Raw genomic sequence first — 14788 nt, 5'->3', positions numbered from 1 at the left:
CCAGGAAGTCCCTTCCTTCCCTGGAACCAGGAGGGCATGTCACGTCTGGGTTAATAACTCTTTATTAGGATTCAGGTTCCAAACAAGGTAGAAAGTGGTGGCAAGAGGGGTTGAGGCAGAGGGATGAGGACAGAATTGGCTTGGCTAGCTTGGCTTGCAGCTTGGCTAAGCTGTGCCACTGCCAGAGGCCAAATGACAACTCTGGGCTGGGAACGGGTCTAGACGGGTTAGGGTCGGGCCAGTCTACAGGAGTGGATGGGGGTCAACGAATGGTGTATCGTACATAGGGGACCTCGACGTCCTCGCCGCTCTCGTCGTTGCAGCACAGCTCAAGCACCAGCGCCCGCACATGGCGGCCCAGCTTTCGCTTCGACACACGGCTCACTATCTCTGTCATCCTGAGGGCGGGGAGCAGAGGGTCAGGGAGGCAAAAAGAGAGAGGGGAAATTCAAGTAGGTGAGGACAGAGGAGATGAAGGACAGGGAAGAGGAATGGGACAGCTGCAAGTTGAGGCTCCCCAACACCCAACTCACGGCTGATCCAACCGTTCCTTGAGCTTGGCAGGTGGCATGAAGAAGGAGTAGAGCATGGACACTCCTTGGGACAGCATGGTGATCTCCAATTTATGTTCTGTCTGGAAGAGGAGGAAAGGAGGACGGCAATGTCATCGTGGTGGACAGGTCAGCAAGTCACCTACACATTCCACCCCCAGACAGGGTGAGAGTGAGGAAGAGGCCTCACCTTAAAGTAGTCAAGGAACTGTTTGAGGGTCATCTCCTCACCATTAGGCTGCAGCCCCTGTACCTCAAAGCGATCCCACAACGTCCAGTCCTGGTTATAGTACTGCAAGACAAGGAGCAAGGCAATGAGATGGGGCCGTGAGAGGGTCTAGCCCTGACAGTGTCCTCACTCCACTCATGCAGACATGCCAAGCCTGCATGGCTTGGATCACAAGCCTCTGCTGTCCAAAACTCCCCAGTGGCTTCCACCTGGCCCCAAGCACTGAAACCCTTACAATGACCAACAACGCCCTACACATCATGGAAGTCCTATTCTCTCATTTCCCCCACACAAAAAAGCCTGCACATTCTGTCTCCTCACTTCCTCTAAGGCTGGACTCAAAGGTCACCTTTTAAACAAGGCCTTCTCTGACCATTCCACATTAAAAATCCCAAAACTATCCCCTCGCCACCACCTAGTCCTCTCAAATGATCTATTATGTTATTTATAGAATCTATTTCATGAATATAATCTGAGCACCCATTCTGAGAGTACCTGACACACAATGGGTGCTCAGTAAATATTTCATGAATGAATGAAGACAATAAAGCACTCAGCACAGCACCCAATGAAGGCTGGCTGCTACTATTGTATAGGTACTAGTAATTACCCAGGACACAAATCAAATATCCCATCTTTTCTGAAAGCTTCCACATAAATTAAACTAGTACATAGAAAGTATTAAACACATGACTGAATACAGAAACCCTCATATGCTGACAGGCTATAACACCAACCAGAGCCAACTCTACGCACGCACGCACGCGCCAGCCACAAACCTACCTCCCTCATACAGGCCCTCACCTGGTGACGGGGTGCAGCAAGGGGTTCAGAGAAGCCAAAGAAGGGCAGGGCCAAGTTGAGGAAACCATTCTTGTAGGAGTCAAGCTGTCGGTGCCCCTGCACCACTTTGTACAGCTCCAGACATACTAGGCCAACCACAGCTGCTGTGGTTGTGGCAATGGCTGGGATGATCTTCCCTGCAATCAGCTTGCTCTGTGAGGAAGGGATCAAGGACATTGATAGTTAAAGTGGAACAGGTTCCGAGTCTGCAGAAGGAATGGAACATGGAGACTTCAAGCCCGGTGGGGTAAAATGTCAGGTCTAGTTGCTCTCACCTTGTGCCGGTCTGCAGGAGGAATGTCATAGTTCTCTGCCCGGAGGTTGGATGCAGCCACAATGAAATCCATATGGAAATTGCTGTCATCATCCTGTTATGGGGGGTAGAAAAGGGTTATAGAGAAAGACAATGAGGAACGAATGAGAAGAGGAATTGGATTACTGTTATCTGAGGCACCTGTATTCTCTACTGAAATTACCTGCTGGGCTCGCTCAGACCACAGAAGCATGGCTGGGAATACCTATTCATTCAGGCAGACCCGTAAAACAATCCCTACAAAAGTCTGGGGCTGCCTTCAGACACCCCAGAGACCTATTCTGTACAATCAATCTCTGCTTTGCACACCCCCCTGCCCCTGCTCAGGGCCCCCGCCCAGCACCTTCTCAAAGTCGATGGGGTACATCTTGAACCCAGGGAGCTTTTCTGGGCTGGGCAGTGTGGCCTTGAGTTCCTCTAGACGGCTGTCATCTGCAGGAAGAGAAGGATACCATCAGCCCCTTGGATACTAGGCCAAGGTCAGAGGTGGAATCAGGAGGCCAGAGTGGAGCAAAGGTGTTCGGCAGGGTACATAAGGGATTTCAGAAGGAAAAACATCCTGGCAGAGAGGAGGGGAAAGGGGAGAGGTAGGGTGGAACAACAGGTACAAACCTGAAGAAAGAGGTGGGGTATATCAAGAGAGGCATCTCTAGAGATATAAAGGAACTGACATGAGGACAGTAGGACAAAGTGGAGATAGATCAAGTTTTTGGAGATGGGGAGAACATGGAGGAAGATAGAGTGGGAGGAGGGATGAAAGGAGGAGGGAAGGGCCTCCCTTGTGGTGCAAGGGTTAAGACACACCTATGAAGCTGTCTGCAGCCACTGCAGCACGAGTTCGCTCCCCAGCCAGGGAGCAACCCACATGGTGCAGCAGACCTCTCCTGTCTCTCCCGCTGCTCCCCTCAGCAGTGTATTTCAGTCAGTCTGCCTGTTCTGTTCCCCACTCTGTCTCTGGTGCATCCTCTCACCCCCACACCTCTGGCCTGTACCCCAGTTCTTGTATGCATAAATAAATCTTTTAATAAAAAAAAGGAAGGAGAAGGGAAGTTGAGGGGTAAATATGCAGCTATAGAAGGGGATGAGGAAAGGAGAGAATGGGAGCATATGCAGAGGGTAAAGCAGGTGGGAGGAGGTTTTACATACGTAACAGACACACTTTATGTATTTTTACATATATTAAATGTACCTTTTATGGACCTCCCACATATGCCATATATACGCATTTCATATACTTAACTTTACATACACACGCGTGTGTGTATACATACACACACACACACACACACACACACACACACCTATACAAGGAGAAAGTTGGAGGAAACACATGAATTGGAGATGTGGCTATTAAGAGGAAAAGACCACAACCCTCAGATAAACAGATCAAGAAACAGAGAAAAAGTTATTCTTTCCAAGGCAAACACACACAGAGTAAGAGAAACAAATAGCTAGTTCCCCTGAGGGTCAGAGAGCAGGTAGGAGGAGAGGAGAGGGAGGGAGAGAACCGGCCCCAACTGACCCTCTTTACTTTAGTTGGGAGGGGGGTTCGAAAAGTGTGGGGAAGCCTCAGGCCTGAGGTTTCAGAATAGAGCCAGGAGCAGGGACTGGTGGGGAGGCAGGACTAGGCAGGGGATAAGAGGGGGTGGTGGCTCTTTCTTGGCCGACTGGCCAAACACCCTCACCAACAGAGGCATTGGCGCTCTGCAGCTCCTGGTCAGAGACGTGGATCTTGACACCAGACTTGGGGGTGAACTCAGGGACTTGCACAGACTGGAGGAGTGTGGCCACAGCAGCTCGATCCTGAGAGCCTGTCAGCCCATAGGTCTGGGCAAACAGGTTGGCAGCAGCCATCACGTAGTCCAGATGCAGGGGCTGAGAGAAGGCAAGGCTCAGAAGGGTGAGCACATCAGTCCTCCTTTGGGGAGTCTCAGCCTCCTTCCCCCTAACCCTTGGTGACCCCAGGGAGAACACTTACATTGTTGACATCGAAGGTGAGAGGGTGTGGACAGCGTTTGGGTCCAGACCAGAATGGGGCTCCCGAGCTTGTGAGCTATAGAGATATTTGAGGAGCAGGACCTGATGGTGGAGGCCTCTCTAACAATTGTAACCCCTCACCTTTGACCCCAATTGTGCCTTCTCTCACTATCTCTGGCCAGGCACATACATGGGGGACTGAAGTCAATCCTAAGAGACCTCGACTGTAGGGTCCCATGGATCGAAGTTCCGTTGCCAACCAGGGATCCCACTGAGAAAACTATCAATTCCTGGGTACTTACTTTATGCAAGATACACTGCCATTTAACAAAATTTTACAGATTGTCAGGTAATGTACTAACAACAGTAAGTACCAATAAATCTTCCCCCAAGATGTGGATTACTATTATCTCTATCTCACAAACGAGGAAACTGATCTACAGAGACCTGCCCCAGGGCAAATGGAGCTTGGCTTTCAACTCACATCAATTTGTGTGCTCTTAATGCCAAAATTTCTCCACAGTTCTGGGAGTCAGGTAGACAGCTCACACCACAGAAACCAAGTCTCTTGGTTCAAAGGAAAGTGGACAGGGAAACAAAGGCATAACCTGGGATTGCCATGCCTCAGGGCCTCTGCCATAGCTGGACTAATGACTGGGAGGAGTCAAGTCACATGGAGAAGCCTCCAGCAGGTTCCTGTTTGGGGAAGTGCATTCCACCAAATGGACCTGGCAAGTGGGCATTACCTGATCGGGAGGGAAGTTGTGCAACAGCTGTCGGATGTTGTTAGAGTACTGGGTGTGCCAGTGGTGGCAGGCCCAGGTCACACAGTCAGCCCAGGTCTGTGGCCGCTGCAGCACCAGGCTGCGCTGCAAGGCCTCCAGCACCTCCAGGGGTTGCGTGCCCGCCAGCCGCAGTGTCCGCTCCACAAACTTGGGGTCTCTATCAGGAATTGGGAGGGGTCAAAGGGGCAAGATTAAACAGCGGCACAAGGAGCGGGTTCCAGGGCAATCCCACCTTTTCCATGGAAACTAGTTCAGACCCCCAGTGGCATTCACTGATTCGTTGGAAAAGTGTGCCTGGTGCTAGGGTGCAGTAATGCTGGAGGCCTTGGCGGGCAGGTAGAAGATGAAGCAAAGGGGCATTTGGTTACTCACGTGAGGTACTGGTTGACATTTTCTGCAGGCTGCTTGAAGAGGCCTTCAAATTCATCCCGAGCCCACTACAGACAGAGCAAAAGAATTAAGTAGAGCAATGGTGACAAAAAGGGTTTCCAAAGGCAATAGAAAGACCAACAGAGAATAAACCAATAGGAGGAACAGGTACTTTGGGAGTAGGGAAGCACCCTAACCCTTCCCACTACCTCAACTCCAGCACCTCAGTTTAACAACCAATGAACTTGACCTGGGCAGTGGTTATACTGGTGAGTAGGTGAAAAAAAATTATACTTAAGATGGGTGTACTTTACAAGGTATGTTACCACAAAAAAATGAGATCCTGGGGAACTTGGCAGCAAGCAAGATAGAGGCTCCACCTCTAAGAATTCCAATGACTGTGAGTGAAGTCAGTGGTGAGGGGACTGGAGGATATGGATGTTAGTGATCTAGGTTCAAATCCCAATTCTGCCTACTTTAGGAACACTAACACCTGTTTCCTCTTTTCTAAAACAATCTACCTACCTCATAGGTTGCTATAAAGGAACAAGTATCTGTGTGTATGTACATGGGGGGGGGTGTGTATGTGTATATGTATGGACATACTTAAAATGATGCCAGATACAGAGTAAGTGCCAAAGTTTTAGGACAGTAAAGCTACCTGTGAGGTAGATACTACTGTCACCCCCAAGATACAGAGAAGGAATCCAAGGCATGGATGGAGAAGAATGTCTGATGTCACTCATGGCCTCGTGATACTGTGGCAAGGTGCACAAATACAAATACACATGCTCTAGAACGACACGGTAGGAAGGGAAAGTGACAGGGGACTGGTTTCCCCCCTTCTTATTTGGTTATCACCTGCGTACTCCTAACTAAACTTTCTGAAAGGCTTGTCCCCAAAGACTGCACTAAGAGTCATGCTACCGGCCCAGTGGTTTTATCCTTGAGTTGCAGTTTGTGGCCTGGGTGCCAGTTACCTAGGTGTGTTCACCTTACAAACCCAGCCCTGTGATGTGTACCAATCTGCATTCTGTATGTATATGCGTCACACAAACAGAATCACTCTGAAAAACCAGTTGTTTACCCTAATTTAAGCAACATCTGGGGAAACCTGAAAATAGACTGTGTAACAGACAAAAAAAAAAAACAAGAAGAGATTGCTAAGAAATTACCACCAATTGTGCTTAGTATTAAAATGGTGTTTTGGTTCGACAGCAGTTCTCACCTGGGAGTGATTTTGCCCCCAGCGGACATTGGGTAATGTCTGGAGACATGTTCAGTTGTCACAGTTCAGAAGGGTGCCATTAGGGCTTAGGGGGTAGAAGCCAGCCATGTGGCTAAACATCCTACAGTGCACAGGATGCTCCCCCACCCATGACAAAGAAACATCCAACCTCAAATGTCAACAGTGCCAAGACTGAGACACCCTGTTATCTGGGTACATTACAGAAGCAGACTGAAGCACTAGGAAGTGAAGTGGTGTGCATGACAGACTTCAGCACAAAGAAAGCAAAAATTCATGAATCTAAGAAAATGTGGCACAACATGAAACTTAAATCTAGGTGAGCGGTAGTATCTGAGTATCCACCTTACTATTCTTTATACTTGTCCACAGTTGAAAATTTTTTAAATAAAAATTTTTAAAAAGTGCAAGTCACCTGAGAAAACCAGACTGCTGCATGAGAAGCATGGGAAGGTTTGGAGGAAAAAAGCATGTGGTGTGCTTAGGCTGTGACACCTGAAGGCAAGGGGTCCAGCTGAAACACAGGGTGCCTTGTCCTCTTCCTATCCCCCCAAAGCTGATCACCTGCAGGGTGTGCTCGATGGCATTAGGGAAGTTCTTCAGAGTGCAGATGGGGATAGACTTCTCAGGTGGGTCCTGGCTAGAGCTGTAGGATTCTGTCAGGAAGGGAATCACCACCTGCACGTTGCCCTTGGTGCCCAGTGTGCCCGACTCCAGCAGCGGTTTACGGTAGTACACACAGCGGCGGTCCATGTACATGCCTGTGGGGGGGGGGACCTGAGTGCTGGAAAAGGAACATCAGGAGAGGACAGGAGACAGGTACCCCCCCTACACACACACACACACACACACACACACACACACACACACACACATTTTCCCTTGCCCGCCTCCAAACTCACGAGCATCCACATTGTCCAGGGCATTGGCCACCCCATCCAGGTTTTGAAAGAAATCATCATCATAGATACGCTCCGTGTCAGGGCCCACCCGGTTCTGGTGGCTTGTCACCCGGATGTGTGGGTTCATCTGGTGCACAGCTGCAGCAGCTGTGTCAGATTTTAATTTCTAGGGGGAACAAGAGTGGGGACAGAGGAGCAAAACTCAGATATCATGCATTCACCCAACGAACCTCTATAGAGCTGTCCTCCTAAAAGTTGATTTAGTTAATGCTGGGGAGACCCAGGCCCTGAGTTCAGAAGGCTCCTTGCTATAGCTGGAGACGGTTGGTGACAGAGCCACACAGTTAGGGCTGTGATGAACTTGGCGGGGGCTCAGTGGAAAGGGAAGCCGTGAACACAGACTGAAATGACAGACCAGAAGTCTATTCTTTTACCTACCCAACATCAATTGTTCCTTCAGGTACCACCCAAGATTGGGATACATTCCCCCAAACAAAACGGGGTATTAGTACTGAGATAAGCAGGATCCTTTCAAAGTCCAAGTCAGGTGACACTGCCCCTCTGCGCAAAACCCCTGGCTCTCAACTCCACTACGGGTAAAATGAGTTGGCCCCCATTTCCTTTAGCGCGACTCCTACCACCTTGGCCTGGGCTCTACTCTTGGCTTGGAGCCTGCTTCCCTAGAAGAGGGCTCTCCTCCCTCACCTTCCAAGTCTGCAGAAAGAAGTCCTTCCTTACTGCAATCAGAACTGAAAACCAATCTCCTCCCCCATGACCTCATCTTCTTCCCTTGTTTTTGCTGTTTCCTTTGCATAGCACTTATTAGTGCCATTATAAGCATCCCTAACGCATCATGCTTATTATTTACTGTCTGTTGTCCCCCACTAGTTTTTGTTTCCTTGGTATATACCAAGTGCCTAGAAGAGCACCTACCTCAGCAACTACTTGGTGACTAAATGAATGAATGGAAAGGGATCAGGTCCTGGTTAGGCACAAATGACAGTCCCCCGGCAGGCTTCCTAGCTAGATCCCCGTGTAAACTTGCTTCCATCTGTGCAGAGAAGAGTGAACCCAGCAGGCTTAAAGAGCTCTCCTAGGAAAGGCCTGCTTCCCAGGATGCCCCCTGGCTAGCATCTGGGGACCCAGATATCGGGAGAGTTCCCACCTGTTCCTACCTGATAAGGGTAGCCCACTGTGTCTAGACTGCTTGTGAAAACAAAGTGGCTTATGATGAACACCTGCTTTCCATCTGGGAGTCTGGAATTTGTGTACATGCCCAGTAGAGGGTGCCTACGTGACCAGCCCACAGTGAAAACCCTGAGCACTCAGTGTCTAATGAGCTTCCCTGGTTGGCAACATTTCACATGTGTTGTCGCAACTCGCTACTGGGGGAATTAAGTGTGTCCTGTGTGCCTCCACTGGGAGGAGGACTCTTGGAAACGTGTGCCTCATCTCCCCCAGACTTTGCCGGTGTACTTCTTCCCTTTGCTGAAAGAAATCATAGCCTGAGTACAAGAATATGCTGAGCCAGCCACTGCAGCACGAGTTCGATCCCCGGCCGGCCAGGGAGGTGACCCACATGGCGCAGCAGACCTCTCCTGTCTCACTCACTACTTCCCTCAGCAGTGTATTTCAGTCAGTCTGCCTGTTCTGGTCCCCACTCTGTCTCTGGTGAATCCTCTCACCTCCGGCTTACACCCCAGTCCCTATATGCATAAATAAATAAATCTTTTTAAAAAAAATATGCTGCGTCTTGAAGTTCTCCTAGTGAAGCAGGGGGCAGGGCGAGGGCTGTGCTTTGGGGTCACCCAACACACTTCCAACAAGCACTGATGAAAGATGATGAAAATGGGGGGAAGGAGATGAAAAATGGTAGATTCCATGGGAAGGTACTCAATATTTGACTGAGTGATAGAGGAAAGCTCAGGGGAAGAGTTAAAAGAAAGATAAAGTGGAAAGGCCTCCTTCTCAGAAAGAACAAAAGACAGAAGGAAAGTGAGATGACAAAGCCCCAATTCACTCACCGTGACATCCCAAGGCCTGAACAGAAACTGTCGGTTCAGATTTGACTTCTCAATGGTATCCATGTCCGTTATGACAATTTCTCCATCCTCCCCACAGCCCAGCCCAATCATGGCGAAGTTCTTGAGCAGCTCACAGCCAATGGCCCCTGCACCCACCTAGGAGGCAGCCAAGAACAGAGGCTAGTTAGGGTGACACAGATTAGTGTGAAGCCACCTCTCACTCACTATCCCTGGACACAGGAGAAGGAAGGAGGAGAAGGAAGAGGACGCAGTGCCACATCCTTGAGTCCTAGGGTCATCAGGAGGAGGGAAACACGAATACACCAGGCTTTCCCTCAAGACAAAGAAGGGAAAGACACACAATATAAGTACAAGAACCTCCCTTGGAAGAACCTCCCTTGGGAGACAGAAGCCCCCAGATGATGTGGCCAGAAAGAAGTCAAGTGAAGATAACCAGTGTCCAAGGGGATCACTCACCAGGAAATACTTCTGCTTGCCCAGCTTTTCTTGCAGGTCTGAGCCAAAGACTGCCACCTGCCCATCATAACGGTTCTGACGCTGAGGAACACAAAGGGAGAGAAATCAATGAGGGGCCTCACCAGAATTGCCTCCAGTGACACTGCCCCTGCTTTCCAGGGGCCCACTCACATACCGGGAGGCACTTGTCCTCTGTGAGGGCATCTTTGTCCTCAGGGAGACACTCCAGGGCATCAAAGTACAGCCACTGCATGATGGGCATAAACTTCCCTGAACAGGCCTAGGGAGGGGTGGGGGGAGAAGGCATCAGTGTTTAGTTGCAACCTGACACAGATGGACAAGTAATCAAGTCAGGGAGGGCACCTGGCCCACCTCTAACCCTGCCTTCTCGACCCATGCTGACCTTCATGACTTCCTGGGCAGCCAAACCCCCAATGAAGGCATTTATGGGCGCCAGATCCCCAGCAGCCACATATGCCAGCTTCCGGATGAGGTCCTCATCCAGGCTATCCTGCTGCACCGCTGGCAGAGCTTGAGCATTCACAGCCTGTGCTAGAGTTACCAGCTCGGTTGCATCCTCCTGGTGGGGCAGAAGGAACCAAGAGAGCACCTGTCAGGCACTGTGGGAAGAGGGAGGAGAGAGAGAGAGGGAGGGGGGAGGGAGGACAGGTAGAGAGGCATGGTGGGCCTTGGCACAGAGAAACCTGCCCTAGCTGGCTCACCCCACCACCTACCTCATTGCGGGGCCGAGGAGGCCGGCCATGCTGAGCACAGAACTGGTGCAGGGCCTGGAAGCCAATGTGTAGCTGGGCAGGGCGGGAATACTTAGCGAAGTCTGTCATCACAAAGTCGGGTTCTGCCAGTGAGGCCAGCAAGGATTTCTGTTGGGGAGAAGGGCATCAGAACCAGAGGAAAGAAATGGAGATCCTGGAAATGCTGAGAACCACCCCTCCAACCCATCCCCGCTTCCACCCCCACACTCACAAAGCTTATCTTCTTAGGTACTTTGACCTGACTGACAATGCCTCCACGGATGTAGTCAGAGAAGTTAGAGGTATCGCAGATGCTAAAGGTGTAAGGACCTAGGGTAGATAGGAGCGCTGTCAGGCTACCCACAAGCCCTCCCTAAAACCCACAGGCCCCACAAGAGAAGGAAAAATCCATCCCTGCCCCAGTTCAGACATCAGGAGTCATCTCCTCTCTCGCCTGGGCTCCACTTGGACAACAGAAGCCATCTCTCCTCTGTCCCAGACCCAGCTCAGAGCCCGAGACCTTATGACTGTGGCCCTAAGTATACACTGAAAGAGGCTTCCTGGTCCCTCTCCAAATCAGCTCAGATATGAGTAGACCCTCTGATCTACTCTGTTCAAACACCAGGAACCTTTCCTCCCCTCAGTTCAGATACCAGGGACCTAGTCTCCTAGAAAAGCTAATGCACAAGTCAGCACCTCTCCCCAATCCCCATGCCTACCAGAGCTCAAGCTGGACACCCAGGGGACTCCAAGTGTCTGGGTCATCTAAGACACCCAGGAAGTGTCTCCCCTCATTCAGAAGCCTTCAATGCCCTGGCCAGAGCCCAGGGATATAGCTCCTGTGTCCCATCTGAATCCCCCAAGGTCCTAGCTCACCCAGGACTTTGATCTCCATGGGCTGACTTCCATTGAGTTCAATCATGCCTTGTACTTCTGAAAAGGAGACAAAGTCACCGCTCTCAAATCCATGTCGGGCCTCATCCAGGCAGGTAACCACACCGGGACTGTCCTGGTTAAAGGAGAAGTGACTCTCAGTGGGAGGCTCAGGAGCAGACAGGAAAGCCTGCTGCTGCCCACCCTCTGGCCAGGACCCCTAAGGCCGCTCTACTCACCTTGGTGACCATAGAAACCATAGCGCTGAGCGGCTGCTCCCCATTGGAATCTGTGAGGACCATTTCCTCTCCAAAATCACAGAAGAGTTGCCTGCAGAGGAAAGCACTAGGGCTGATGCCTGAGTCCCAAGCACAACGGGAGCCCTATGTGTCCCTCAAGATGCAGCAAATACTTGCTGAGCAAATTCTGCCCCTCACAACTGGGAATCAGGTGACATTCACATGGGGAGAAGTAAACACAGAATCCAACACCTGGGGGGGCTGAGGGTAATGAGAACTGGGGGGGGGAGGGGTATTGGTTTGGGCCTGACAGGATTGGGAGAAAAGAGTAGGGGGCACTCACCCAAACAGACCTCGGGTATCTGCCACCACCAGCTTGATGCCACGGCTATGACAGAACTCACCCACCCGCAGCTGGTCCTCCAGGGGGGTGTTAGTGAGGACCACCACCTGTGGAGAGGTGGAAGTTCAGGGCAAGGGCCCAGCACTGGGGAGGAAAGCAAGGGAGGAAGGCTGGTGTGGAGTATTCAGAGAGTCCCAAAGGCTTGGCTGGTTCAGAACCTCTTTCACAAAGTATCTAGTGTATATCAGGCTCAGTCAGGAGGACACTTAGTGAAGAGAAATGTGAATCCCTAGACCACAGCAGACAAGGGAAAGAGGCAGCTGGAAGGTCTGAGTTTGGAGAACAGCTGACTCAATTATTTCCCAACACCCACTGCTGCCTGCCTACAACCCTGCCATGCCCTACAAGACACAGAAGTAAAAGTCTGTCCCCAGCCAAAGTCTGAGCTCACTCCTACCACACCCACTTGCTCCCAATTCTCAAGACAATGCTTGCTCAGCCATGATACCTGTGACTTTGCTCTTTACCAGGAAATGCACCCTTCCCCACCAGAGTGAGTGCCTATTCCTCCATCAGGCTTCAGCAGCAGTGCCCTGGCTCACTGAGACATCCCAGGGCAGAATCCCAGTTCCCACAGCTCTTTTTTCCACCCCAGAGTTCATACTAACAAACCACCAGAGAATCCCTATCATGCGCAGGCTGCTATTCTAAGTGTTTAGCCCTCCAAAAATCTATGAAGTCGATATTACTACCATGCCCGAGTCTACGAACAGAAAAAAATAAAGCATTTAAGAGACTAAGTGATCTGCCCAAGGTCATACCAGTAGAACTAGGGACTCAAGCCAAAGCAGTCTAGGTCTAGCCTGTGCTCGAAACCATTCTACTGTACTGCCCGTTGACAGTGCCTCCCTGGAAAGGCAGGTCCAGGGTCTAAGTCCTGCCTGCATCCCCCAGCTGCATCCCCAGCATGAAGCCCAGCACACAGGGCCAGCCTATGTATTAAATACAAACACTGCCTATGTATTAAATACAGACATTGTATTAAATACACATGTAACAACCTGCAGACGGGCTCTGAAAGAACTGGACAAGAGGTTGGGTGCTATCCCAAGGTACCTGGAAGCCACTAAGAAAGTCCTCAATGAGGGGTCCAGTGTAGGCACTGACAGGCACATAGCTGTTGAGCTCAGCGAGGCGGGGCTGTGAGACCTCAGCTCGGTTCTTACCAATATCCTCCTCCCGCAGGTAGAACTGCCAAGGAAAACAGGAAAAGAAGTGAAATGGCTGCAGAACCTGGGGAGTAGGAGGTGGAGGGGGGCACTGGGCCTTGGCAGGGAAGAAGGGGGCTGGGAAGAGGTACCTGGGAGGAGAGGTCAGCCCACTGGGCAGTGCCCTGGTCATGCAGGGTGACAGCTTTGACCCCACCAAGGATGATGTTCTTGGCAATCTCCACACCCAGGCCCCGCAGGCCTGATACCAGTACGCTGGATGTCTGGAGCCGCTTCATTGCCTCATGGCCCAACACATACCTGCCAGGTTAGGGGGCATTCTGGGTCAGGGCCTGGGCCTCCTGACTTTATCCTCCCAGTGCGCACCCACCTTTCAGTTCAACCATAGCCCCACTTACAGCTGCCGGGAGTAAAGGCCCTCATCTATGTCTGCTTCGCTGCCGTTCTTCGCCATTCCCTAGAGATGGAGAGAACAGGTTAAGGGAGACACACAGGAGTAGGGCATGGCCAGAGTACTAGTAATATAAAAGACTTTTCCATCCACCCCCACCATCCTGCCTGCCAGTCTCCAGGGAGAAGACACTCACGTTGGTTGGCACCGAGGGCACTTCGGACAACACGGAGTGGGCAGGGGAGCAGTTAGAACCCGGCTTTGGATCAGGCCCGGACACGCGACGTTTCTTGGACAGCGGCGAGCTGGACATCTGGAAAGCAAAAAGAGGGACAAAGGTGAGTCTGGGGCGCATGGGTAAATGGTTCTGTTGGTTAGTGGTAACTGTGGGGGAAGGGAAGACTTATGTACTAGTAGCCCCATTTTACAGACGAGGAGACAGGTACAGAGAGATGAGGTGACTTGCCCAGGGTCACAGAGCTGTCAGAACTAAGATCTGAACCAGGTGGCCTGGCTTGTAATCCATGCTGCTGCCCACTAGGCCATTCGCCTTTCTCCCCCAGCCCAGCATAATGAGATAAAGTCTCCAATCCTACAGGGTGAAAGGAGTGACAAGAAAAGAAAGTACTTGTGGGGAGGTCAGAGGAGAGAGGGAGATTCAGGTCAGGCCCAGTTTCAAATCTTGACTCTGCCACTCCTTGACAGAGACCATTTAACCCCTGCAGACTCAGTTCTCTCACCTGTAAAATAAGTTGGTAACACCACTTCCCTATACCATGGAGTTGGTGAAGTGATGAGAAATAACAGACCATAGAGCCTGGCACAAAACAGGTAGGCAATGACAAGCAGCCATTCTCCTCTCCTTTAACCCCTGCAACAGGGGTGCTGGAGGGAAACACGGCTTGGATATCCAGCAGGTTGGCACGACAGCACGAGATACAATGCTGAGAACTCAGTCCCCAGAGGACTCAGAGCAAAATTTGACAAAACCCAACACCCAACCCCAAGCTTTGGGAGGGGAAACTTCCCAGGTCAATAAAAGAGGTTGCAGGGAGCAAGAAAACCCATATTTCCCAAGCTCTGTCTGCATGTGGAGTCCCTTTAGCAGGATAATGATAAATGAATATTTATTAGGAATCCTCCCTGTGCCAGATGTCACACTAAGCACTTTATGAGCCTCACCTCACTTCGACCTCAGGGCACCCCTGAGGGATTTGGACTACTGTCAAAAACAGCCAACTCACA

At 50.9% G+C, this 14788-nt stretch overlaps 1 protein-coding gene across 1 annotated transcript; it reads right to left on the bottom strand.

Moving 5' to 3' along the window:
- Window positions 1-52: 52 nt before the first annotated feature.
- UBA1 (ubiquitin like modifier activating enzyme 1) lies at window positions 53-13856 on the bottom strand (the record flags this gene model as incomplete). Its single annotated transcript, XM_084258698.1, has 25 exons — window positions 53-398; window positions 534-634; window positions 742-843; window positions 1585-1776; window positions 1899-1991; window positions 2280-2368; window positions 3622-3811; window positions 3915-3989; window positions 4660-4855; window positions 5071-5135; window positions 6878-7074; window positions 7216-7381; window positions 9240-9395; window positions 9717-9797; window positions 9892-9996; window positions 10120-10296; window positions 10451-10597; window positions 10701-10798; window positions 11345-11477; window positions 11581-11671; window positions 11924-12030; window positions 13040-13174; window positions 13284-13452; window positions 13551-13609; window positions 13740-13856. The coding sequence occupies 25 exons, from the start codon at window positions 13854-13856 to the stop codon at window positions 263-265; spliced, it is 3177 nt and encodes a 1058-aa protein (XP_084114824.1). The 3' UTR covers window positions 53-262.
- Window positions 13857-14788: the final 932 nt, after the last annotated feature.

The sequence above is a fragment of the Talpa europaea genome, assembly GCF_964194135.1.
Source record: "Talpa europaea genome assembly, chromosome: X".
Taxonomy (NCBI): domain Eukaryota; kingdom Metazoa; phylum Chordata; class Mammalia; order Eulipotyphla; family Talpidae; genus Talpa; species Talpa europaea.
Note: the sequence above shows the minus strand (reverse complement) of the source record. Positions and strands in the feature narration are given on the sequence as shown.